Below are 24,825 nucleotides of genomic sequence, written 5' to 3' on the forward strand. Positions count from 1 at the left end.
TGTCTGTTTTTGTCTGATATTGGCAATATATATATAACCATGAAAAAATGTAAAGAAATGCAAAAAGAAAGACAAAAAAACAATCATTTGGAGCAAATCACTTAATCTGTTGTAAGTTTTGAGTCATACAAATTTGTGTTAGATAAACTTAATCTGACAGTTTCCCCTGCTTTGACGTCATTTCCTGCATTTAAAAATGGCGGACGTCAACATTGATGTCCGTAGATGAACTGTACAGCGATTCAGCCGGATTGTGTGGAGCTGCTTCAACATGAATCGGTTTCTCGTCGTGCTGTATTAACAGGAGCAGTTTGAGGCAGGCTCGACAAGTAAATATGCTTTTTTTCTTTTACCTTTTTAATTTGCTTGTTTGCAGTCAGGGGATGAAATGTGGCGCGCTGTGCGAAAGTGCTCTCATTGTGTAACACTGTTTATACCACAGACTGTTGTGTGCTGATGGTTTCGCTGCTGACTGAATTCTCAGAGGATAAACTCTCCCCGCAGGGAAGGAGCTAATTTTAAAACTGCTATTTGTAAGCCGTCGTGTAGAAGATGTATAAGTTAGCCAGCTAGCAATACATGTAGCCTGAGCCATAGGTAAACACAGATACAATGTAGGTGAAGTGACAGGCTCCAGCTGTGGATGCAAACTTAAACTCTGACAGGTTGTCTTGTGGGATATGTCTCATTTCTTTGATAGTTTAATAGCACAGTAAGTACCTCACATGCTGCTTCCATTGATATGCTATCTTCCAGTATGAGCCTTGTTGACCTGTTGGTAAATAAGAAGTCTGTTGTATCCCATAAGAGGCCTTTACTGTGAAGCAGGGTTTCATCTTAACCAGGAAACTTCAGGGTCAACCCTCAGTTTTCTGTACTACAAAGGCAGATCACTTCTACCTGGGATCAACATCAACATAGTAGCTTATGGTGCCAACCTAAATAAGTGGACACGTTAAAGTCATTTTCCGGATTAGAAATCAACATACATGGTATCACCACCTATTGTTCTCTGGAGAACGGCCTCACCATTATTGGAACAGCCCTTGAATTCAATTTGTCCATCCACTCTCTTCAACTTATCAAGTTCTGGAGATTATCCCAGCTGTCATGAAATAGAATAGAATTAGAATTAGAATAGAATTCAACTTTATTGTCATTGCAAATGTCACAAGTACAAGGCAATGAAAAGCAGTTTGCATCCATCCAGAAAGTGCTTTAGCAATAATATAGATATATTACAGAATATGGAACTATTATAGGTATGTTACAATGTACACGGTATGAAGGTATGTTATGAATATGCTATAACTATAAGTATGTACAGACTATAGTGAGTTTACAAGCTATGTACAGGCTATGAAAAGGATATAAATATGGTTAAAAATATGAAACTATACAGATTGTAGATATACAATTGTGAGTATTAATAAACAATTGTAGAACTATAATTATTGTATTGTACAGAATGATTGTCTATACTATTCATATGGTGAGAAGCAGGGTATAACAGATTGCCACATTATTTTAGGGTTAACACAGAGACAGGCTCACATTCACCAAGTAACGTAAGGGAGATCTTTGGACAATGGGGGGAAGCCAGAGTAAATACAAACTCCACACAGAATCCAGACTGGATTTGAACCCAGAACGTTCTTGCTGTGAGGTGATGTCACTAACCACCACACCATCATGCCACCCTACATCAGAGGACTAAACGTCAATTTAATGAAATACTTACGTATGATCAATATTGATTCCTGGCTCAGTCAGAGACACACATACATTTGGGTTTTGTCAGGAAGGGCAATCAGCATAAAAGCTGCCAAAAGTGGCATTATACTGTCATGAATAGGGAAGCAGCTAAAGGTAGCTTTGTTACTTAATTCTAATCCATCAGATTCTCCTGTGTCTTAATGTCAGAGTATTTTGGGTATGCTGAAGTTGCACAGGACCCAAGTTCTCCCCAAACAAAATAGCGTGGCTGAATAAGAGATCAGCCTTGAACATCATAGGTGCTGCCACTCTCATAATAACTGCTCACAAGGGATATCCACAATATGTCGTTGAAGTGGTCTTATTATAATTAACTGTTGCAATTATGGGTGCTCGTCTTAAACAAAAAAGTTTTTAAAAAAAATGAAGAAAGCTTATGTACAAGTAATCCCAAGGATGCAAGAGGTTAAACTTTTTAAAACTCCAGTTTTTCCTACTTTTGACTCTGTATGATGCCTCTTGCCCTATGGTAGCTGGGAGAGGCTCCAGCCCCTCGCGACCCTGACAAGGATAAGTGGAAGAGGATGGCTAGATGGACTCTATATGATGTCAACATATTACTTCTAAAAGGATCATCTTAGACACAAAGCTCTAGCTGTGAGAACAGAAGCATTCATGCATGTACAAACATACTACAGTATTAATATAAAAGTCTTTGTAGAAACATTATTTTTGCTGTGGATCTACCAGCAGTTGATTAATGCTGTGCACACTCAGGAGCTGGACAGTTTCCGAAAAAGTCATCTGATAAAGTCAGCTTAAAAAGGTTGTACCAGGGCACAGTAATACATAAATATGGATTTAGTTGAAATGTGAATTATGCATGAGTACTAGTAGAGTATATTAAGTCCTGCATAAGTGCATGTAAAAATGTAATGATTTAAGGAGGGATATAGGCTAGAAGGCAACATAAATAAACAAAATGTTTGGTTAGTGGAAAATTGGATTTTACTTAATTTTGTTTGTGTAAAAGAAAAACATATTCCAGCTGCTCCCTTATTCACCAGGTGTTGCCATACTCTGTAGCTCTGCATATTTAATTTGACAGATTTTTTTAACCGGATGCCCCAAAGGGATTTGTGTTTCCTCTGGAGACCGAACCATAGATCTTTCACTTATTAGGTGAATGAGTAAACCACTTTACTGTGGAGCCATGGTCTGTATGACGGATTATTTTTTTTGGTGAGCGTTTCATAATATTTGCCCTCTTTGCAGAGCTTCACCATGAGTAGCCGAAGAAAGAGGGCCCCTCCTGTGAGGGTGGATGAAGAAGCTAAGAAGAGGTTGAACTGGAACATGTTGGAGGACCGCAAGAATGAGGAAGTCCAGGAAGATGAAGAGATACCGACTTGTTCCATTCTTTCAGCGGACCCAGCTCCTAGTAGCACCCTCCTCTCCCCTCCAGAGGGCGCCACAGAGGCTGCCTGCACCCCTGTCCTGTTTACAGAAGAACTTCCCAACACGTCGTCCGACATCACCGCTGCTTCTACCTCTCTGGCGCTCACTGTGTTTCCACTTTTGAAGCTCAGCCACATCTGGAAAGCACTCATTGGGGAGTTCAGTGTCAGGCCAGCCTGGCTCCCATCTGACTGCGATCAGAGAGCTTTCACGTTTCACAGGATGGGTGAGCAACTCTGCATCAGTTACAGCAGCTGTGATGAGAGCTCAGGGGTGCAGTGCAGTCCTGATGAAGACACTTGTACGGCAGAATGCAGCCTCCGTAGGATCCCATTGGAGGACCTCGACTGGCTACAGAAGAGGAGGGTGGTGCAGCTCTGTCACCAGGCAAAAGATGACTCAGTCAAGGTATATGTAGGTACTTTTACTGGGACACAAAGATCCATGTTTAGGCTTGATTTTGTTAATAAATGGTCATGAAGTTACCTGGCTTGTAATACCATATATTTTTTAAATCAGCTGTCTTTGGCTGGAGTAAAATTGTGCTCCTTTAGTCAAATCATCAAACAGTTCAAGTTTTGTTAAACATTATTTTATATTTAATCTTTTTCCTGGCTCTGTCTGGCAGGTGGGGATTTGCTTGCTGGAAACTGGGCTCGGGAAGCCAGAATTCCTCAGTGAGGGAAATGCTCGGCTCAAAAAAGCAAACCAACTGATGCAGAAGTTAATGGAGTATTTCTACGATTTCATTATTCCCGGTAAGCAGACTCCAAGTTCTTTACACCATACTATAGCAGCACAGGGTTTCCAATTCACCTTGACTTGTTTTTGTTGCTTATTCTCCATAAAGAGGTCGTAGATAATGAGGAGGAAGAATGTGATACCGACCTGGAGAGGCAAAATGTTGAGGAGCTCTACGATTATGTCAGGCATATGCACCAGGAAGAAAGCCAGAAGGTGACCTATGACGTTCAGCATAAGGCTCTTATTCCTGTACTCAGGCCCTATCAGAGTCAAGCAGTCAACTGGATGCTGAGAAGAGAGAAATACAGGACCAACTCAAGTAAAGGTGCCTCTGTTCATTCCCCTACAGCTCATGCACCTTTAACTGGAATTTTAATTGAATTGAATTAAGTTAGATCCCTTTGAATTTAAGAATTTTTGATCTCAGTGGTTTGTCTCAAAAAGCATCATATTCAGTATTTACTGTTTCTTTGCAGAACAATCATTGCATTTCCTCTGGCGGGAGTTGATCGCTTTGTGCGGCAAAAAGCTCTTTTACAACCCTTTTATCGGCTGGTAAGAACATAGTTATTCTCATGTTAAAGGTTCTGATCATTTGGAAACATTTTCTGCCTTTTCAATATTATAAAGATGATGGGAATCTTATCTTTCTGCAAACAGTTTACACTTAAACTCAATATAATCCACAGGCCTCACTGTCAGCAGTTTTTATGGGGACTACTATTTAAGTTGAAACCACAAAAGTTGTGTGTGTTATTATTTTGTTTGTTAAGCACCATTAGCATAAAACTTGATGGGAGAATTGTTATCTTAAAATCACAACAGTAAAACAGGCTGAAGGGACACCATCAGTGGAAAAAAACGTGTGTAATTTGAATGAGTTGACCTTTAAACTTGCTGTTATCACATTAAGGTGACTCTCAGGTATGATATAGTTCTGCAGCTACTAGAATTTAGTTTCTTTTTTTATTTTTAGCTTAATTCGAGAATTTCCACTAGCTGGCATTGAGTGGCCTGGTGGGATCCTGGCTGATGAGATGGGGCTTGGAAAGACGGTGGAAGTTCTGGCTCTAATCTTGTTTCATACCCGGCAGGACCTCGAACAAGAGGCCCTCACACTCCCTGTGGTTAGTAGACCTCTACTGTGATGAATGCCACATTTGTTTTCTTCCCTAAACGTTGTAATCAAATCTTATGTATCATACAATGGTTTATGATTTATTTCTTTTTTTAATCTCATGGCTTTGCAGGGAAAATCTGTGAATTACTTTGTTCCTCCTCCTCCGCTAGAAAGAAAGAAAGTTATCAGCTGCAAGTCTGAAGCTCAGCCTAAAATTAAAATATCCTACCCAAGTATGTCACTCAAGTCTTTTTAGGCAATCCGCATAAGTCACTGAAATTTCACACCTTTTTGAATGATACTTATATTTCTCCAGCTGTGCGTGTCATGCTACTCACTGCTATAAAGGAGATGAGATCTGGCAAGGGAGCCTCAGTCAATGCCATCTTCACCTACATCCGAGCCACTTATGGCTATGACCTCCTCAAGAACCGCAACCACATCAGGAAGACGCTGACAAAGCTCATAGATGACGGCATGGTTGACCGGGTCAAAGGTCGGGGCTTGGCGGGGTCGTTCAAGCTGGGAAAGAAGTACAAAGAAACAAAGAAAACATTTGCAGGATCATCAAAGTCTGTAAGAATAAAGAACTTCTAATATGAATGTTTCATGCTACAAATATGACTTTATTGTGTTGCCTGAGTTTGGTCTGCATTTGTCTTTCTTAAGACTTCGAGAAGCACGGAGCGCACGCCTAGGAAAATGTTTCAGAGACGAGCAAAAGAAAAGGCAGAGGCAGCTCTACAAAACTCTCTCTCAGACGATCAGAGAGATCCGAGCACCCCTACATCTGACTGTCCTGTCTCAGAGGAAGCAGAAACAAAGACAGAGTGGGATGAAAGTCTGAATGAGAAAGCAGATCAGCCAGATGACATGCTGGATTCTTCCACGGCACTGTTACAGGTTTCTCAGGATAAAAGTGACTCAGATACACGAGACATGTGCAGAATAGCTGATCTCCCCGAAGAAAGAGGAGAAGCTTCACAGCTCGATGATGACAAGGAGACGGAAACCCCCACCAGAGCGTCTGTCGTCCCGTTTAACACCCCTGACTACAGATTCGAGTGCATCTGTGGTGAACTCGGCATCATTGACTACAAGGCCCGCGTCCAGTGTATGAACTGTCAGCTGTGGCAGCACGCAGACTGTGTGAACTATAAAGAAGAGAGCCTTGAAACTACACCTTTCTACTGCCCTCACTGCCTGGTAGCCATGAAACCCGTGTCCACAGGAGCCACCCTCATAATTTCCCCGAGCTCCATCTGCCACCAGTGGGTCGAGGAGATCAACAAGCATATCAGGTCCTCCTCCTTACGAGTGCTGGTGAGAGAGTAGATTCATACATCAGTCTCTTGGTAGTATCTCATATATAATATGCTTAAAGTCTAAAATAAAAATAAAATAAATCTTAAATGTGCTTCCTGAGTAAAACCAAAAGGTGGTTTTGATTATTTACAGTTATTGTTTGGCTCAGTTTAGGCACAAAACTGATTGGTTAGATGTAAGTAACAAAACTGTTTTGTTAAGATTAAGAAAGACCAGGGTTTGGTTTAAAATACACCCTCTACCTTCCAACTTTCAGGTACTCTGAAAATGATACACTCACTTAAATCATTGCATGTTACACTACTGTACCATCACAACAGTGCGAGTCGTCAGTTGCAATGATGACGCAGAGCAGGAACAACACAACATTGTGCAAGCACTACACATCTTTTATAATTTGTTAAAGCACGCACTCTTCTCTCTCTCATCTGTGTTTAAGCATGCCTAATTATTTTGCCTTTCACATTCCTCTTTAGGTTTATCAGGGTGTGAAGAAACATGGATTCATTCAGCCTCACATGCTCGCCGAGCAGGACGTGGTCATTACCACCTACGACGTGCTGCGCTCTGAGCTCAACTACGTTGACATTCCCCACAGTAACAGCAAAGACGGCCGCCGCTTCCGCAACCAGAAGCGTTACATGGCTATACCCAGTCCTCTGGTAGCTGTGGAGTGGTGGCGAATCTGTCTGGATGAGGCTCAGATGGTGGAATGCCCCACTGCGAAGGTGAGATCATTCAATTCTTGTTGCATCTTACTTTGTTTTGTTATTTAAACGTAGTTTATGCGACCACCTGACGTTGATCCCATCAGGCTGCGGAGATGGCTCTACGTCTTGCGTCTGTTAACCGCTGGTGTGTCAGCGGCACTCCAGTCCAGAGAGGCTTAGAAGGTAAAGTGAAGAAGCTGTTACCACAGAAGAAAAAAGAAATACTATGAGTATGAATGCAAATTGAATTTTTTATGTAGCATATAAAGATATAAAGATAAAAATAAGTGTAGGTTTTTACTGCCTTTACCTGCCAAAATATAATAAAGCAAAGTGTTTTTGAATCTATGCACAGATGTAATTAATCTGTCAAGGTTGTGATTTCAGTCTTTGGTCTCTTCAGCAGTAAAAAAAATAATAATTAAAACTTTTGTTTTTTGCTGTAGATCTGTATGGCCTTGTGCTTTTCCTGGGAGTTGACCCATACTGGGTGAAGCACTGGTGGCACCAGCTTCTTTATCGTCCCTATCGACGTGGAAATACGGAACCTCTGTACCATGTGATCGCTCAGATATTATGGCGATCGGCTAAAAAAGACGTCATTGATCAGGTAGGATTTTAAAAGTATTTTTCTGATCGTTGGCCTGGATTTCATTGAGACTGTCTGAAGAACTACACTGAACAAAAATATAAACGCAACACTTTTGTTTTTGCTCCCATTCCCCATGGGATGGACGTAGAGACCTAAAATTCATTCCAGATACACAATATAACCATCCCTCCCAGACAGTGGTCACAAATCAGTCCAAATGTGTGGTAGTGGGCACATCTGCTATATTGAGATAATCCATCCCACCTCACAGGTGTGCCACATCAGGATGCTGATCTGACATCATGAGTAGTGCACAGGTGTACCTCAGACTGCCCACAACAAAAGGCCACCCTGGAATGTGCAGTTTTGTCTCACAGCAAAATGCCACAGATGCCACAAGCAATGAGGGAGCGTGCAATTGGCATGCTGACAGCAGGAATGTCAACCAGATCTGTCGCCCGTGCATTGAATGTTCATTTCTCAACCATAAGCCGTCTCCACAGGCGTTTCAGAGAATATGGCAGCACATCCAACCGGCCTCACAACCGCAGACCTCGTGTAACCACACCAGCCCAGGACCTCCACATCCAGCAGGTTCACCTCCAAGATCGTCTGAGACCAGCCACCCAGACAGCTGCTGGAACAATTGGTTTGCACAACCAAACAATTTCTGCACAAACTGTCAGAAACCGTCTCAGGGACGCTCAACTGCATGCCCGTCGTCCTCATCGGGGTCTTGACCTGACTCCAGCTCGTCGCCGTAACAGACTTGTGTGGGCAAATGCTCACATTCGATGGCGTCTGGCACGTTGGAGAGGTGTGCGCTTCACGGATGAATCATGGTTCATATTGTTCAGGGCAGATGGCAGCTGAGAATGTCCCAGTTCTTGCATGGCCAGCATACTCACCGGACATGTCACCCATTGAGCATGTTCGGGATGTGCTTGACCGGCGTATACGACAGCGTGTACCAGTTCCCATGAATATCCAACAACCTCGCACAGCCATTGAAGTGGAGTGGACCAACATTCCACAGGCCACAATTGACAATCTGATAGACTCCATGCGACGATGTGTTGCACTGCATGAGGCAAATGGTGGTCACACCAGATACTGACCGGTTCTGGGTCCCCAGACCCCCAATAGCGCAAAAAACTGCACATTCCAGGGTGGCCTTTTGTTGTGGGCAGTCTGAGGTACACCTGTGCACTACTCATGATGTCAGATCAGCATCCTGATGTGGCACACCTGTGAGGTGGGATGGATTATCTCAATATAGCAGATGTGCCCACTACCACACATTTGGACTGATTTGTGACCACTGTTTGGGAGGGATGGTTATATTGTGTATCTGGAATGAATTTTAGGTCTCTACGTCCATCCCATGGGGAATGGGAGCAGTAACAAAGGTGTTGCGTTTATATTTTTGTTGAGTGTATTTAGTTTGACCCATTTTTTTTCATATGAAACACATCCTTAAAGCTTTCTCTTTTGAATGTTTGTACTCATCTTAGATGGTCCTGTTAATCTTTCTCCAGATTCAGATCCCGCCTCAGACAGAGGAAGTGCACTGGTTGCACTTCTCGCCCGTCGAGGGTCACTTCTACCACCGTCAGCACGAGGTCTGCTCCCAAGACGCTTTGGTTAACCTCAGGAAGATCTCAGACTGGAGCCTGAAACTCGGCAGCCTCGACCGCCGTACCGTCAATACCATCCTGTGCCCGCTGCTCAGGCTGCGCCAAGCCTGCTGCCATCCACAGGCTGTCAGGGGGGAGTTCCTGCCTCTGCAGAAAAGGTATTGTGTTCTCAAGATGCTTATGCATGAGATGAGGTCTTATTAAAGGCAGCTGCAGCAGTTAATTAACAGTCCAGCTGGACTAGATCATAACATTAGGATGATTGAAGCCCCCCCAGCAACCTTTTTGTTGCTGGGGGTGTTTATTTAAAGCTGACCCATTCTGTGTAATCTGCACTGGAGGATTTGTTAAGCAGGTTTGCCTGCCTCTCTGTAGCACCATGACAATGGAGGAGCTCCTGAAGTCCCTGCAGAAGAAATGTCGAGTGGAGTGTGAAGAAGCTCACAGACAATTGGTGTGCGCACTCAATGGTTTGGCTGGAATCCACATCATCAGAGGTATAGATCCCCACTTCTATACATCTGCTCCCTTTGCTCTTAGTTTCCCATGGGAATTAGTTTAAACAAAACAGAGGCCATGATCCCATCTTTGTGTCTCCCGACACTTTTTGCACCGGGATGTTTTGTTAAGGCTGGTCTCAGTAAAGCGATATGTTTATTGTTACTGCACTGAGGTGATTTGTGCAGCCAACTTTGTTTGCTTGACATGTAGTGGACATTTTAAGTGGCACTAAGGATGACTATTTCCTTTGCCACCTGCAGGTGAGTTTGCAGAGGCAGCAGAGATGTATAGAGAAGTGCTCCGTTCATCAGAAGAGCACAAAGGCAGACTGAAGACTGATTCGTTACAGGTATGTGGCCTCATACATTTCATCTCTACAAAGACTGAGGGAACACATGACTTAAAAACCAGAAGCTAAAATCTTTGTTTCTGGCTCTTAGAATGTATTGACATAATTAATTTTCTATTACTCTTGCCATTGTGGTAAAACAGAGGCTTCATGCTACCCATAACTTGATGGAGCTGCTAAGCGCTAAGCATCGTGGGATTCCTCCTACCCTCAGAGATGACAGACTAGATGAAGAGGTGATTCACAAATATATATTATACTGTCAGAATGTATCTATTTTTCTTCTTTTTAAATCAAAGCTGTGTTTTAAGAATTACTACTGCAGTTTTTTCATTCTCCTTGTCTCTGTAGGCCGAGCAGCTGCGACAGCACTACATGACCAAATACGACTCTGAGGTTGCGGATGCTCGGCAGGCTTTGCAGCCGGTGCTGCAGAACATAAAAGAGCTGAAGCGAAAAGTGAGAACTTCTTTACACTCGGGGAAATTACATATTTTATGAAAAGATTACATATATAAAGAGAGACATAAGTGATGTTTAGGAGTGCAAAACCAATATCTTAAGATCATAAAATTTCTGCATTGATTGCCTTTTTATATATATCCTCTGCAGCTCCTAAAATGAACTTACTTGAAATGTATTTAAAATGACATTTATTTGGATCTGTTAATGAACTCCAACAAATTAGCACAGCAAAAAGAAAACTGCATAGCAGGAAATTGGAGCTTACTGATCAAATTATTTTAATAAAAAGAAAATAGTAAATGTAGCTAATGGCACTATAATTGGCATTCTACTCGTTACTTACACAAACAGTTAAAGTAGTTGAATATCACTATGATTATCTATCTTTCTCAAGGTCAAGCTGAACTCTCCCTGGTGGCTGGATGTTATTCAGAGGGCAGTTCGCTGCTCCACTGATGACGACCTGGTGTCCCGCATCAAGAATGAGCTGACGTCCAGCTACAAACAACAAGCCCACAAGCTCTCCATGGCAGACAAGTAAGTACTTTTTTATCAAGTAGTTCCGAGTAGTTGCATAGTGGTTGCAAGCCGTTACCTTGAACTTATCAAAAGACCAGGATGCTTCAAGTGTCTGGTGTCCTGCAGGTTCCGTGATGGCTATGGTCTGCAGTTTCTGCTCACCACACAAATGCAGGACCTGATGAAATCTCAAAAGACCGTGCAAGATGCAGTGAAAAGTCTTGAGGGTCCGGCCTCGAAAGAAGTTATAGAGGAGGCCACAGTTTGTCATCTCAGGCCAATGCGACTGCCACTCAACAAGTATGTCGTCAGCATTTTGCAGCTTCGTACAAGCACTGTTAGAAACCTTAAAATGTTCAGTTTATAAAGTTATGTGGAGGTTAAATGACAGCTTTTCCTTGTGTTACATAACACTTCTTTGTAAATACTCTGAAACTTATTTTACCTAATATCTGTCTTGTCATTTTCTAGCTGTGTTTTTTGCAAAGCGGATGAACTTTTCATAGATTACGAGTCCAAGCTGTTTTCTCACACGTAAGTAGAGCAGTATTTTTAGATCCATCATTAATCAGATTACATAACCAAGCGGTGGTTAATCAGTAAAATTCCTCCACAGCGTCAAAGGTCAGACAGCCATCTTTGAAGAAATGATCGAGGATGAAGAGGGGCTGGTCGACGACCGTCTCCCTACCACTAGCCGAGGTCTGTGGGCAGCCAGTGAGACAGAACGCACTTTGAAGGCCATCTTGTCTTTTGCCAAACTTAAACGCATGGACCCAGACCTGGTGGAGGAAGGAAACACTTTTATGGAACTGTTTGAGAATTGGAAGAAGGAGTACAAGGTTTGTAGGCACACCTACAACATTACAAGGACAAACGACAACAAGAGCATCTTTTATTTTTTAAAAAGCTGCATTTTTCCAGTAGGGCTCCAATAGGCATTTGGTATTATTATATGTATTATGAGGAGTCAGTTTAACAAAAATTCTTTTTTTAAGTCTTTGTTTTGGTGTTGGTGTTTGTCCTCAGGTGCTGCACGAGTACTGGATGGTGCTGCGTAATCATGTGTCAGCCATCGATGAGCTGGGTATGGCCACCGAGAGGCTACGTGTGCGTCTGCCTGATGAACCAAAGCCCAAACTGCCGCACATCATAGAGCCCCACGAGGCGAGTTAAAGACAGTGACACTCATTTAGCATAGCTGCACGCTTATGACAGTCTGGTAAAAGATAATTTATACAAGTTGTGACAACATGACTGACTTGTTATTAGGACTGTTAAAGGATTGGCTCTTTGCAGAGTTACTTTGCTTCATAGACTAACTGTCTGCAGAGATTTAAGGGGGGTTTCTTCACTGTCCCCGAGTTTTCTCATGTTATTGTTGGATCAGTGGGTTTCTACATATAATATAGATCTTTATATTTGCAATTTAAAGTGTCCTGATATTTTTCATTAGCTGACCCCTCCTCTCGATTGTTTTGCTCCCAGGTGGAGCAGAACAGAGTCAAACTTCTGAACGACCAAGCTGTGGCAAAATCTCAGCTCCAAAAGAAGCTCGGCCAGTTTTTGTATCTCACAAATCTGGAAAAGGTAATTTTATAGGTGATAGTAATTACACAATTCATAAATTTACCCCAGCTAAATGTATTATGTGAGCTTACTCTGAACAACATACATTTCTTGATCCAGTCGCAGGACAAGTCTACTGGAGGTCTGAACCCAGAGCCGTGTCCCATTTGTGCTCGGCCCCTGGGACAGGAGGTGAGAGTCACTACTTCTTATACATCTTGGTTGGTGGGAACATCTCAGTAGATCATCAGTTTGTGAAATATTCATACCAGCCTGTCTAGCATTTTCGAACAAACCACTTACAATCTGCTTTCTTCTCCATTCTGATGCTCAGTTTGAACCTCAGCAGGTCATCTTGACCGTGTCTACTTGCCTAAATGGAATAGGTTGCTGTCACATGATTGCCTAATTAGATATTTGTATTAATAAGCAGCTCAACTGGTGTACCTAATGAAGTGGTTAGCGAGTGTTTGTAATTAATGTCAATAGTTATCCATACTCTGCTAGTCATACTTTAGAATAATATCTCGCTCTTCTCTCTTTTCCAGTGGGCCGTGCTGACGTGTGGACACTGCTTCTGTAACGAGTGTATTGCTATCATTGTGGAACAGTACAGCGTGGGCTCAAGGCGGCGTGCCATCAAGTGTGCCATTTGTAGGCAGACTACATCCCACACAGAAATCTCTTACGTGTTCACCACCCAATCATCCAGTCAGGACCAAGACATACCAGTCAAGGTCAGCCAGCGACCCCATTTTCAAAGAAAAAAATAAATGTATAACACAGCCATGACAACGTTCCTCTTCCTGTGTTGTCAGGGAAGTCACTCTACCAAAGTGGAGGCAGTTGTGAGAACTCTGAAGAAGATTCAAGTGACCAACCCCGGGGCCAAATGTCTCGTCTTCTCCACGGTAACAGTTAACTATCCGCACTCTTCAAGACTTACTAGGGCGATATCGAGTTTGGATCTGACCTGTTTTGTTGCCTTTTCTCTTGTGCACAGTGGCAGAGTGTCCTGGACATCATCGCCAAGGCCTTGTTTGACAATAACATGGAGTTTTCTCAAATCAACGGGATTCACAAATTTCAGGTTTGAATTTGACACATAATGAACGCCACAATTTTTAATACACACCCCTGCTTTTTAACTTTTGTATTGTTTTGTTTTTTGTTGAAATACCACAGACTGTATGATAGATTTAAACATTTACAGTAAACCCCCTGTCTAAGGACTGTCTAAATACCTACCTACTAGGTTTTCCTTGGTGTGTATTCTCCACCACCAGCAGCTAAAACAGCTGTTCGGCTTGCTGCTACACCTTGTTCTTCATTTGAGGTTGTTTTTGTTTTTTTGTTTTTACCTGAGATCACTCCCTTGAGAGCACACCAACCCTAAACTCAATATTTCTTCCTTTACCCCGGGCCGCATGTTTGTTTGTTTTTTGTGTGTGAGCTATACTGCCAACAAACAAAGAGGTTAATCAATTGGAGATGAATTCTTGCCTCTCATATGCAGAAACTTAATAACAATTAAGGTTTTTCTGTAGTAAAATACAATATAAAGACTAATGAATACATTCATTGTCTATGTTTTTGTGTAATACAAAGGAGAAACTGGATAAAATCGGCACGTTAAATAATTGTTTGAATTTGAAAATACACAGTATTTAAATTGCAGTATAAATTTTCAGGGAATCCTCATTTTTTTCTTAAAATAAATCAATTACCGAAGCATCTCTTGATACAGATATGACTGTAATTTGTTCATTATTGCACTGTTCATTGTGGTTTTCCAGGAGAATCTAAGTTCCTTCAAGTACGAAGAGAAGATCAACATTCTTCTTCTACCTCTCCACACGGGCTCCAATGGGCTGAATATCATCGAAGCAACACATGTGCTGCTGGTTGAACCAATCCTCAACCCTGCTCATGAGCTCCAGGCAATAGGCAGAGTGCACCGGATTGGCCAAACCAAGTAAGGAGCAGGCAGTAAAGTGTGTCAGTAAACCTCTGAAGTTTCAGCATAACTTTGTGGGTCCTTTAGAGCTTTGTGTAGATGTGTTGCTGCATCTACACGAAGCTTCTGCATTTTTCTCATCTTGTGAGAATTGACTTCAAAGCTGCAGTTTATTTTTTTTTCTTAGATTCATGTTTAATACGAGTGCAACCTCCAGTTATTTAATAAAACTATAAATCCACAACTATGCAGCTTATAATATGTCAGAAAATAAAGCACTTAGAGTTCAGCAGGATACACTGAAATTGATTTCATTAGTTTTTTGTTTTTACTCACCACTGTGCTCAGGGATACACAGTTCTTGACCAAAGTGCACTTATATAGCATGCACACCTCTGTCAGTGCTGTACACACATCATTATTCACTGCTTCTAGTTACAGATCTGCATCAGAATGCACAAATGCATGTAAATTAAATCCAACTAAGAGTACTTTTTTTTTTTCATTTAGGAGCAGTTAAAGTCTGACAAAGGAATGACAATGTGGAGAATTTGTTAATCCTTTTATCCAAATAATATTTATATTAAATTATCCACCCTCTACTGAACAAAAAACTAAACAAATGCTCATTTTTGTTTCCTCTCTCCACCAGGCCAACATTTGTTCACAGATTCCTCATCAAATCTACAATTGAAGAGAGAATGCAAGCAATGCTGAAGACGGCAGAAAAAAGGTGCGTGTCAGTTCTTAATGATGCTATTTTTGTATTTAAATACAAGTTTAAGAGGTCAGGGGATACGCTGTTGTCAAAGTACCAATAAAAGTCTTTTTGATTCCAGTCACACCAGCACAGCCATGAAGCACTCGGAGGCTGCGGTACTGACAGTCGCTGACTTGGCTGATCTGTTCACTGAAGACACTGAACCTCTGGAGTGAATCTCAGCACTGGGCTCCTCACTTGGTACATACCAAGTAAAGCAAACAGGAGAAAAAGGGAGTTCACGATTTACACAGCGGTGACAAATTTTGCACATTCCACTTTTTTTATATAAGCATCCTGATGTTATGAAACGAATTTCCAAAAACTATTTTAAGAAATCGCTGATGGATGATGACTACAAATTTCTTACTTGTTGAATTTTAACTCAATTTAGAGCTGATGCATTTGCATCACTTGTCATAGTTGTATCTTACTGGTCCAACTTGTTCAGCTGTGTTTGTTTATCGCATTTAGTCAGGTGTGTTCATTTATGTGCAACTTCACTGTATCTCCAGATGGACTGAACCACTTTGAGGCATTCTCACAACATTCAGGAAATAAAAGTCTGTGAGTGACGGGTCGTCCGCCTGTTATTGCCAGATTTCTTTGTGCCGTCCTTTTACTGTGTGGTTAAAAAAATGAAGCAGGAAGAACGCCATTGATTTGTGCTCACCTCTGACATAAACTCACTTTTACTCTTTTACAACTGAAGTGAAAGACTGTCGCGGGATTTCTTCGGCCGGGCAATCGACCTTAAGTTATTTCACTGTTGAAACAAAGCCACACAGTTTGGTCTAACAATGGCGCCCATCTTATTTGCAAGACAAAAAGAAGCACAATGTGCAGATTGTTGGAAACTAATCTTGTAAATCAAACTTGTAAAAATTGTGTGAAGATGTTTTGTGCTTTACAGCAACTGTCTCATTCTTTTCTATTCCTCAAAATCGTCTGGTCAAGCTTAAGAATCGTGTGGATTAATTAAATGTTACTTGTCTTAAACTGATTAAAATAATCATTCCTCTCTTGTATTTTATGGTCTCTTCTGCCACACACATGGACTCACTGGTACTTGGCATTGTTAGCGAATTGCCCTTGACTTGTAATGCGTTTTCTTTTCACCTGACTGACTGCGATTCCCGTACTTGTAAAGATTTTAAGATGTCCAGACAACAAAGAGGGACAGCCTCGTGCTGGTGTTCCTTTTTACATGGTTACCAGACTTCTTGTTAGTCTGTGTAGTAAGAAACGGTCATAAGATGTTTACTAAGAGAACGTCGCCACAGTAGGCGGTGACATGCGTGTTACCTTGGACTCCCCCGGTTCCCCCTATTCATGCGTGGAATCTCATTGTTGTTGGGGGCATCATTCAAGCTGGTGTTTTTTAGGGCTTGAGGGAGGGCCGCAGTTCTTTAGTTTTCAAGGGGCTGGAGTAAGAGAGGGGTACTACATTTTCTGGTGTCAGACTGTGGTGAATAGCTCCCAGAAGATTCACAGAGTGTCAGAGAAGGAGCCAAAAGGTAGTGGAGTGGCTGAGCTACCAGAAAGCAGAGGGAAGATGGCATCTGCCAGTTTGGTTTTTGTCTGGCTACTGCTCACCATGAGGATGGTTACCTCGGCAGTCTATCTGGAGTCTGAGGCGGAGGGTGAGCACACGTTTCACAGCTCACAAATCTGGGGATGAACAAAAAACAAACTGATTATTGATTAGCATGTTTTGTTTTGTTTTACTGGCTGCAATAATTGTAAAAAGGTTCTAACTCAAGAGAGGAGGATTTAGTCCAAGTCCAGTGAAAGCTGGAGTATAACTGGTGCCTCCTTTGGCAAAAGCTGTATGCCTTGACATTAAATGCAGTGACGGGTTTCAACCACATTCAGGTCTTGACTCTCTGAAAATGACTGAGGCTAATTTTTAAGAAAAATATATAGAAAATGACCTGTATATACATACATAATGCTCAAAAGTACTGAGTCATAGTATAACTTTCAACAAAAGAGGAAAATAATCATTCTAAAGCTAATATTTGGATATTGTTGGTTTGGTTGATTTACTTATTGGTGGCTACACTGTTGGTCCGCTACATGTGCTGACTGGTTAAATAGTAATATACCTGTTTATAGGTGCCGAGTGTAAAATGTGACTGATAAAATAACTTTGTTTTTTTTACTGTTAGAACTTAATGAAACTGTCATTTGCACCAACGACCGTATGGAGCTTGTTATTCCAAGCGCTTTTTTTCTCAACAAAGTTCCTCCTGTTTACGTAAGTCATCACTGACCAGTCATTAATAATGCCAAAGAGCACTGTGTCATTTTGAGTAATTATTACATATTTGTCTCTATTTGCTTTGTGTCTTCTCTTTTAAGGCTTGGGATTTGCATTTAAATGATCCGGAGTGCCGTGGTGATGTAGTCGGAGAGGACTATGTTTTCAGCATTAAGACAAATCTGTCAGATTGCGGCACTATAATGGTATGATCCATCTTTGATTTGCCTTAAAAAAATAGAGGATTGCTCCTTCAGGTGATCTTTTAAGAGTGAACTCAGATATTAAATTCAGGTAAATCTGATAAGAAGACAAGTTACTCTTTACTACCTCCATTAATGTTAAGAGGATTCTCTTCATAATGAATTAAAGGGTCTACAGGTGCTGCAGGAATATCTTCAGATCCATGATCCATCACCTTCTTTCTACTGTGTTGTGAATGTGGACTATGAGGCTCTGTGTTCAGATTTTGTATGGAAATTAGCTCATAGCAAGTATAATAGATGGACAGAGAAAGGCACACACGCTGAACCCAGAGAGACGGGAAGGAAGAGAAAAGAAGGGGAGGAGTGGCATTTCTTCAAGAAAGACGGACAGAGCTGTTCTTTTTGCCTATAACAGGACAGGGCCTCATTTAAAGCATCAATGGGACTCTGAATGGCCTTGTATTTTTTATTTATCAGCATTCACGTGGGCAATGAGGCTCACGGTTATTTTAATCCAGCTGCTCTACACTGAAAGTCGGCCACTGCTTAACACATAAGTGTCCTTTAAATCCTTGGAATGCTTTAAAAATTTTCTTGTAAACCACCTAAAAGGTTAACACGGCTTTCAGCAGTTCTCTCAGTACTCAATTTCTGCGATTTACAAGGTTTTTGCACAGAAGCTGAGGAAAGTAAGTATGCTCTGAAGGAAAAAGGGCTGTTGCTAAAGGAGAAGAATGTCACAGCTGTCAGTCATGCTTTCACCTTGACCGTAGCACCTTTTACACCCTGCCATCAGAGACGCCACGTTTACAGTTTCCTCGCTGACATTTCTGGATGTATAAGACTCAGAGCCTTCGTGATAAGTGCACGTAGCAGTGGGGGGTTATGTAGTTTGCTGCGAGATCTGTCAGTGGTCCTCTCATTGAGGCTGCCCCGGGGGAGCGATTGAGTGTTTACCAAGAAGTAGTAAAAAATGTTGAACTGTTAGAGGTAAAGACAGTTTGTCCTGCTTTGTAACCATGGTCACCACCCTGCATCTCAACAGGGACCTGCAGAAACTTCACACACCAGCTTTTCACCTGTTCCCATTTTATGGTTTATTTTAAAAGGATGGTGACAGCTGAATAAGAGTATTTAATCCCAGTGACTACTCAACCTAACTTTAACTTAATCTCTGTATTATTATAGGTTGTTTACATTACAGTATAAAGCACCTTGATCTAACTGTTATGTGATTTGGCACCTTATGAATGAAACTGAATTGAATTAAAAAATGAATGTGGTGATGCTAGCAAATCCACTTTGCCAGTATTCATATGTACCACAGTAGAGTTTATGTATTGTTAAATGTTAAGTTGGACTGGTACTTATATAGCACCTTTCTACTCAGTTGAACACTTAAGGCACTTTCTAATACAAGTCTCTTTCACTCAGTTACACAAACATCCACACAGTGCTTTTATCTATGCCTAAGTGCTTTCTAACATTCACACACACTTGCACCCTGATGAATATGGTGGCATGGTGGCAACTCAGGGTTCAGTATCTTTCCCAAGGATACTTTAACATGCAGACTAAAGGCCGCCCAACCTGCATTATGTTAGACTCGTGTGTATATGTCTTTTATGATGTCGCAATCCAGACATTAGTTAGACAAAGGCATCAAACTTAACTAAACTTCTAAACTTTCATAAAAGACATTCTCTTAAGATCTCCACTATTTAATCAGCCCATCACTTAATTTCTATTCCAGGTTTCTGCAGTTGTTCTTACCTAAAACAGCATTATTGATTCCTATTTCTATAAAAATCTAAAAAGTAACGGTAAAGTAAACAAGCTACATTTCCCCTCACTGACCATCACACATGCTATGTTCTCTCCATAGGCCTCAGATGACACACACATGGTGTTCATAAACACCATACACAACAACTACTCAGATATTATCACAAGAAACTACATCAACATAACATTTGCGTGCCGCTACCCCATCAACTACATGGTCCAACAGCCCAACGGAGAAAACATGATCAGAGTGGACATCAGGTAAATGTTTTCTTCTTTTCTGACTTTTCTCCAACTGGAGAATGATTTGTTCTCAACATTTGGCCTATTTTAATAAACCCATTGCCTCTGTAGACCTATCACTCTGAACACTGAGGATGGGAATTTCTCAGTGTCAATGCTGCTGTACAAAGACGAAGCCTTTGAGGACAGGTGGACCACTGTGCCATCGCTGACTCTGGAGGATAACATCTTTGTAAAAGTTTTCATGGTAAATCGCAGTGAAATGTCAGTTTAGTATATTTTTCACCTCCAAATAGTAAAGATGTAGTTCTCACCTTAACAAGCTGTATTATATATTTGCAAATTGGAATGATGCACAAAAGCAATATGTTGTATTTGCATTTGATTGGCAGGATAAGTATATCTGTTAATATCTAACAGGGATTATATATACTTGGCTCTGACTGTTAAGCATTCAAAGTGTTGTTAATATTCACAGCTATTTTTGAGTTAGTTTGGGTGTGCTCTTACACAAGGTTAAGCAATATGTTTTGTGGGTAGTTTTCCAACCAGTGCTGGAAATCTAACACTCCACCCATGACTAGACAGTCATTTGAGTCCTCTTTCGTGCTGTTATAATCTCTTGGTACACCTGTTGTTTACTTACTATGAGTCATCATTTTGTTGTGCGTTATGGAAAACTGTTTGTCCTGTTTAAGGAATTAATTGACCGTTGCCGAACTCTGTCTGTGTCACAGATACCTTCTCATCTGCAGCTGCGTATGGAGAGATGTTGGGCTACGCCGACCAGTGATCCATACAGCAATATTCATTACACCTTCATCGCAGACAGGTCTGCCTCTGGACTGTTTAAACTGAATGCAGATGAAAATGCATGATTGCCATGTTTACACCACATACTTTGAAGGTGTGGAAGCTTGTTTATGGCGTTCTCCGTGGCTGTGTTGTTTCACCACATTAGCAAACAGTTCCACCTCCTCCTATGGGTGCACTGTTGAAATCTGAAATAAGAGAGTTTGTTGCATAGAGAGCTGTCCAGACAACAAATCTCACAGGCTGGTCATGTGACTCCTGGCTGAGAGGCCACATGCATTTCACTTCAACAGCTGTGCATGCCCTTGACAACCAGGCAGTATTTGGTACTGTTGGCAACAGCAGAGTTATGAAATGCACCAAGATTTCTCAGAGCTAAAGAGATGAAGAGATGAAAGCACTCAAACACTTCTGTGTTGTATCACCTCAAGTTATGTTTGCATTTTTTTTTATTAGCTGTTTCTCCTTTTGTTATATTTAAAGTGCAGCATCGTGTTTCATTGCTATCAGCAGGCCTCTTAGACTTGTCTCCTTCCCTCTAGCTGTCCAGTGTTGACCAACGACCAGACTCTGAGCGTGCTGAAGAACGGTCAGGGCCCAGAGGCCACGTTCAGGATACAAATGTTTAAGTTTGTCGGCAGCTCTTATACCAACGTCTTCCTTCACTGCAACGTCCAGATCTGCCACAGTGGTCCTGGTCTGTGTCAGCCTGTGAGTGACCTCATGCTGCACCCATTCCTCAAACTGATAGTCAGGAGCCAGTTCAGACAAGTAGCCTGCTATATGTCACCAATATAGACCCGTCAGCCTAGGAGTGGTTTTCAGCCATATGAGCTGCCATCATTTTAAATATACAGTGCTTATGACTGTATATTTGACTGCTTATGTTGGTTTTTAAATTTCACATTTCACTCGTGTATTTGCCAAACAGAACTGTTCCGGTGAAGATGGATTACTGAGAACACGGAGAGAAATACCACTGTCCCATACAGTGTCTTACGGACCCATAAGACGACTATTAAACCACAGTGAAAATCCCAGTCTAGGTATGTTTAATTCAGTCTTTGCAGTTAATATAGTTTAACTTCATAGTTTAAAGATTCCAGACACTGTAAGCAGTTCATAAGCATGCAGACCCACCTGTGTGTAGATGCAGGAGGAGTCCCAGCTGTGGAGACCTTTGTCCTTGGAGGACTGCTGCTTGTCTTGCTGCTGGTAACAGGAGTCTTTGGGAGGTTGTGGCTTCGCTCCAGACATTTCTACCCAGCACGGGAAGCACAGCTTACCCTGTCCAACATTCATCACATCTCAGAAGTGGCCTCATGAATTGTATGGACTTTATAGAATTAGTAAATGGACACAGGAAAACATACGTACACGCGTTTTTATAATAATGTTATATGTTTTGTGTATTATGCTCATTAGAAAAAAAATTTGTTTGATTTGTAAAAAGCTGTGGGTAATAAACATTTCTCTTAAACACATTCCTGATATTAAGATACTTGTGCTTTATGTCATTATTTTTATTTTGTGCTACTTAATTCAACTGCTGTATACCATTTGTATTTTCACTGAAGTAAATTCTTTCTTGCATGTGTGGCTTTTACTCAAAAAGCAACTGTAGTGCCTTTTCAATTGAATATGATCCAGAGCAACAAAACAAAAAACATGCCCGAACGTTTAATGTTTTACTTTTTAATGTTATATGACACACAAATATGCTGCTCAGTTTTGGGTCACATGGTTTTAGTTTTAACACGTGACCCAAATAGCAGATGTAAATAAAACAATGTTCTTAAATTAATCATGTTTAATCGTGTTTCACGTTTAATGAAAATGGATGTGAATTTGCTGTTAATGCTTCCTGGATATGACATGAACAGTAATCAGACTTTTTTTTTTTTTCCTTTTTATTTTCACAAATAGTACATAATTACATAACATAATACAGTGTACAATTCAAAACCAAAAAATAAACAAACAGACAAACAAACATAAAACAAACAAACTGATAACTAAACACATAAAAAAAACAGAAAAAAAAAAAACAGCTCAGTTCCATTACAGTTTAAACACTCAAGAGAATCCTTGTAACATAATATTAGAAACATCAGGTTCCACATAGTTCAAGTATGGTTCCCACACCTTAAAGAATTGATCTGTTTTTGAATGCAATATACATGTAAGATATTCCAGTGGCACTAAATCCAACACTACTCTTTTCCAACCTTTAATAGTTGGTACTTTTTCATAAATCCATTGGAGTAGTATATTCTTCCTTGCCGCATAGGTGAGAACACAGTACAATCTCCTATTATTCTTGGATATTAATCGCCGGCTGGGGAGGCCCAGTATGAGAGACAGAGGGTCCATCTCCAATTCACAACCGAAAATCTTCTCCATTTCAAATAGCACATTAGACCAATATTCTTGCAATTTCAAACACGACCAGAAGCTGTGAGTTAGGGTACCAATTACTGTCTTACATTTAAGGCACATGGGTGAAAGGGTAGGATTATATTGATGTCTGCGAAACATAGATATGTGCATTCTATGTATAATTTTTAACTGTATTGCTTTGGTACGATTACAAACTGATATTGATTTGGCGTAACTCCAGACATCTTCCCACTCCTCATCATCAATTACTATACCTAATTCCTTTTCCCATTTGCCTTTAAGCCTCTGTGACGTCCCTGAGAGTACAGAATATAAAGCCTTATAAAATATCTTCACAGGTACCTCTTTGTCTGTTAAAAATAATAATTTTTCAACAGGAGAGACTTCATGACTCTCACTAAAGTTAGTACTATGCAAAATATAATGCCTTATCTGTAAGTAATGGAAAAAGTCATGCTTGGGGAGAGAATATTTCTCAACCATTTGGTCAAATGGCATAACTACATTATCGGAGAATAAGTCCCTCAGTCTCTGAATTCCTTTGTTCTTCCATTCCTTAAAACCTATATCAAACATCCCCGGTTGAAAGTCAAGATTATTCACAATAGGAGTAAACATAGATGTTAGCTTCAACCTTCCCTCAATTCGACATACTGACCGCCAGGCCTTAAGTGTATTAAGTGTGACTGGATTATCACAGCTCAATCTAATATCTTTAAAGTTCTTGAAAAACAATAGGTCCCTTAATGGATACTTTGAAAGAGAGGTTTCAATCCCCAACCAGATAGAGTGTGAATTATTTGTGACCCAGTCATGAATATAACTCATGTGAGTACTCAATTGATATGTTCTAATATTTGGTAAATCTAGACCTCCTACTGAACCTGGGAGCTGCAGTGTAGCCATCTTAAGTTTTGGTCTACGTTTGCTCCATATAAAAGAGCTTAGCCAACTATTCAGATCCTTCATCACTCTATTTGAAAATATAACCGGAATCATTTGGACAGGTTATAACAATCGAGGTAAAATATTCATCTTAATCAAAGCTATACGTCCTAGCCAAGAAACAGGTAGGGAATTCCATCTCTCCAAATCTTGCTTTACCTTCTCGAACAGAGGGGAAAGACTTATTTATGATAGGATAAGTTATAATTTTACCCCAGTCTTTTTATCTTTATGCATAAAAATGTAATTAGTCTTTCTGAGTTTTTTAAGCATCCTCTGATTTTTACTTGTATGCCTACATACAGTACCATGCAAAAGTCTAGAGCCACCACTCATTTCTTTATGTTTTTGCTGTGAAAATGGGAAATAGATTAAACTAATTATGAATCATGCACAAACACACATAGAAATGCAGCATATAAGTATTCTGTATGCAGTGTACCTCTCCTGCCCTCCTCCCACACATACTGATTTTGATTCACCACACTATCAGACTTGTTGCCACTGATTTTCAGTCAAGTTGTTGTGAAAGTTTGCAGCCTTTTATTCCAGTTTACCTCCATAAGAATGGTTTCTTCACAGCCACCCTTCCACTAGGACCATGTCTAATGATGATTTGGTGCATAGTAGAGTTAGATGCATCTTTAATAAGCTTTTTCCTCTTTCTTAAAGCCATAACTTTCCGATTCTGTGCCAATTCTGTGCCAGCTGCAGACAGATTTTATACCTGACACTTCTTCTGTTGTC

General features: G+C 40.8%; 3 protein-coding genes across 3 annotated transcripts in view; 2 read left to right on the forward strand and 1 right to left on the reverse strand.

Annotated features, from left to right (window-relative positions):
- Window positions 1–5,542, reverse strand: part of grm1b (glutamate receptor, metabotropic 1b) — a 36,580-nt gene extending 31,038 nt beyond the window's left edge. The window contains exons 1-2 of the mRNA XM_085258296.1: window positions 5,377–5,542; window positions 1,030–1,105 (exon numbers count right to left, since the gene is read on the reverse strand). The gene's annotated coding sequence lies outside the window, so the exon portion shown is untranslated. The remainder of the gene's footprint in view (window positions 1–1,029; window positions 1,106–5,376) is intronic.
- Window positions 191–16,449, forward strand: shprh (SNF2 histone linker PHD RING helicase). Its single transcript, XM_085258295.1, has 30 exons — window positions 191–329; window positions 2,992–3,582; window positions 3,803–3,932; window positions 4,025–4,243; window positions 4,395–4,473; window positions 4,895–5,045; window positions 5,169–5,271; window positions 5,355–5,614; window positions 5,708–6,361; window positions 6,841–7,092; window positions 7,179–7,257; window positions 7,521–7,684; window positions 9,205–9,461; window positions 9,679–9,800; window positions 10,065–10,153; window positions 10,297–10,389; window positions 10,505–10,612; window positions 11,013–11,155; window positions 11,264–11,437; window positions 11,609–11,671; window positions 11,754–11,979; window positions 12,167–12,304; window positions 12,626–12,727; window positions 12,827–12,898; window positions 13,255–13,443; window positions 13,525–13,617; window positions 13,710–13,796; window positions 14,503–14,681; window positions 15,316–15,396; window positions 15,503–16,449. The coding sequence occupies exons 2-30, from the start codon at window positions 3,001–3,003 to the stop codon at window positions 15,597–15,599; spliced, it is 4,986 nt and encodes a 1,661-aa protein (XP_085114421.1). The 5' UTR covers window positions 191–329; window positions 2,992–3,000; the 3' UTR covers window positions 15,600–16,449.
- A 399-nt stretch (window positions 16,450–16,848) lies between these two features.
- On the forward strand, window positions 16,849–22,441 carry LOC146552138 (pancreatic secretory granule membrane major glycoprotein GP2). The gene is made up of 9 exons (XM_085257363.1): window positions 16,849–17,066; window positions 17,595–17,683; window positions 17,788–17,892; window positions 19,778–19,938; window positions 20,032–20,167; window positions 20,658–20,752; window positions 21,276–21,444; window positions 21,665–21,779; window positions 21,884–22,441. The coding sequence occupies exons 1-9, from the start codon at window positions 16,979–16,981 to the stop codon at window positions 22,057–22,059; spliced, it is 1,134 nt and encodes a 377-aa protein (XP_085113489.1). The 5' UTR covers window positions 16,849–16,978; the 3' UTR covers window positions 22,060–22,441.
- Window positions 22,442–24,825: the final 2,384 nt, after the last annotated feature.

Source organism: Mchenga conophoros, linkage group LG19 (genome assembly GCF_057382185.1).
Source record: "Mchenga conophoros isolate Kocher_MC1m ecotype Shallow Benthic linkage group LG19, M_conophoros_male_GT1.1, whole genome shotgun sequence".
Lineage (NCBI taxonomy): Eukaryota > Metazoa > Chordata > Actinopteri > Cichliformes > Cichlidae > Mchenga > Mchenga conophoros.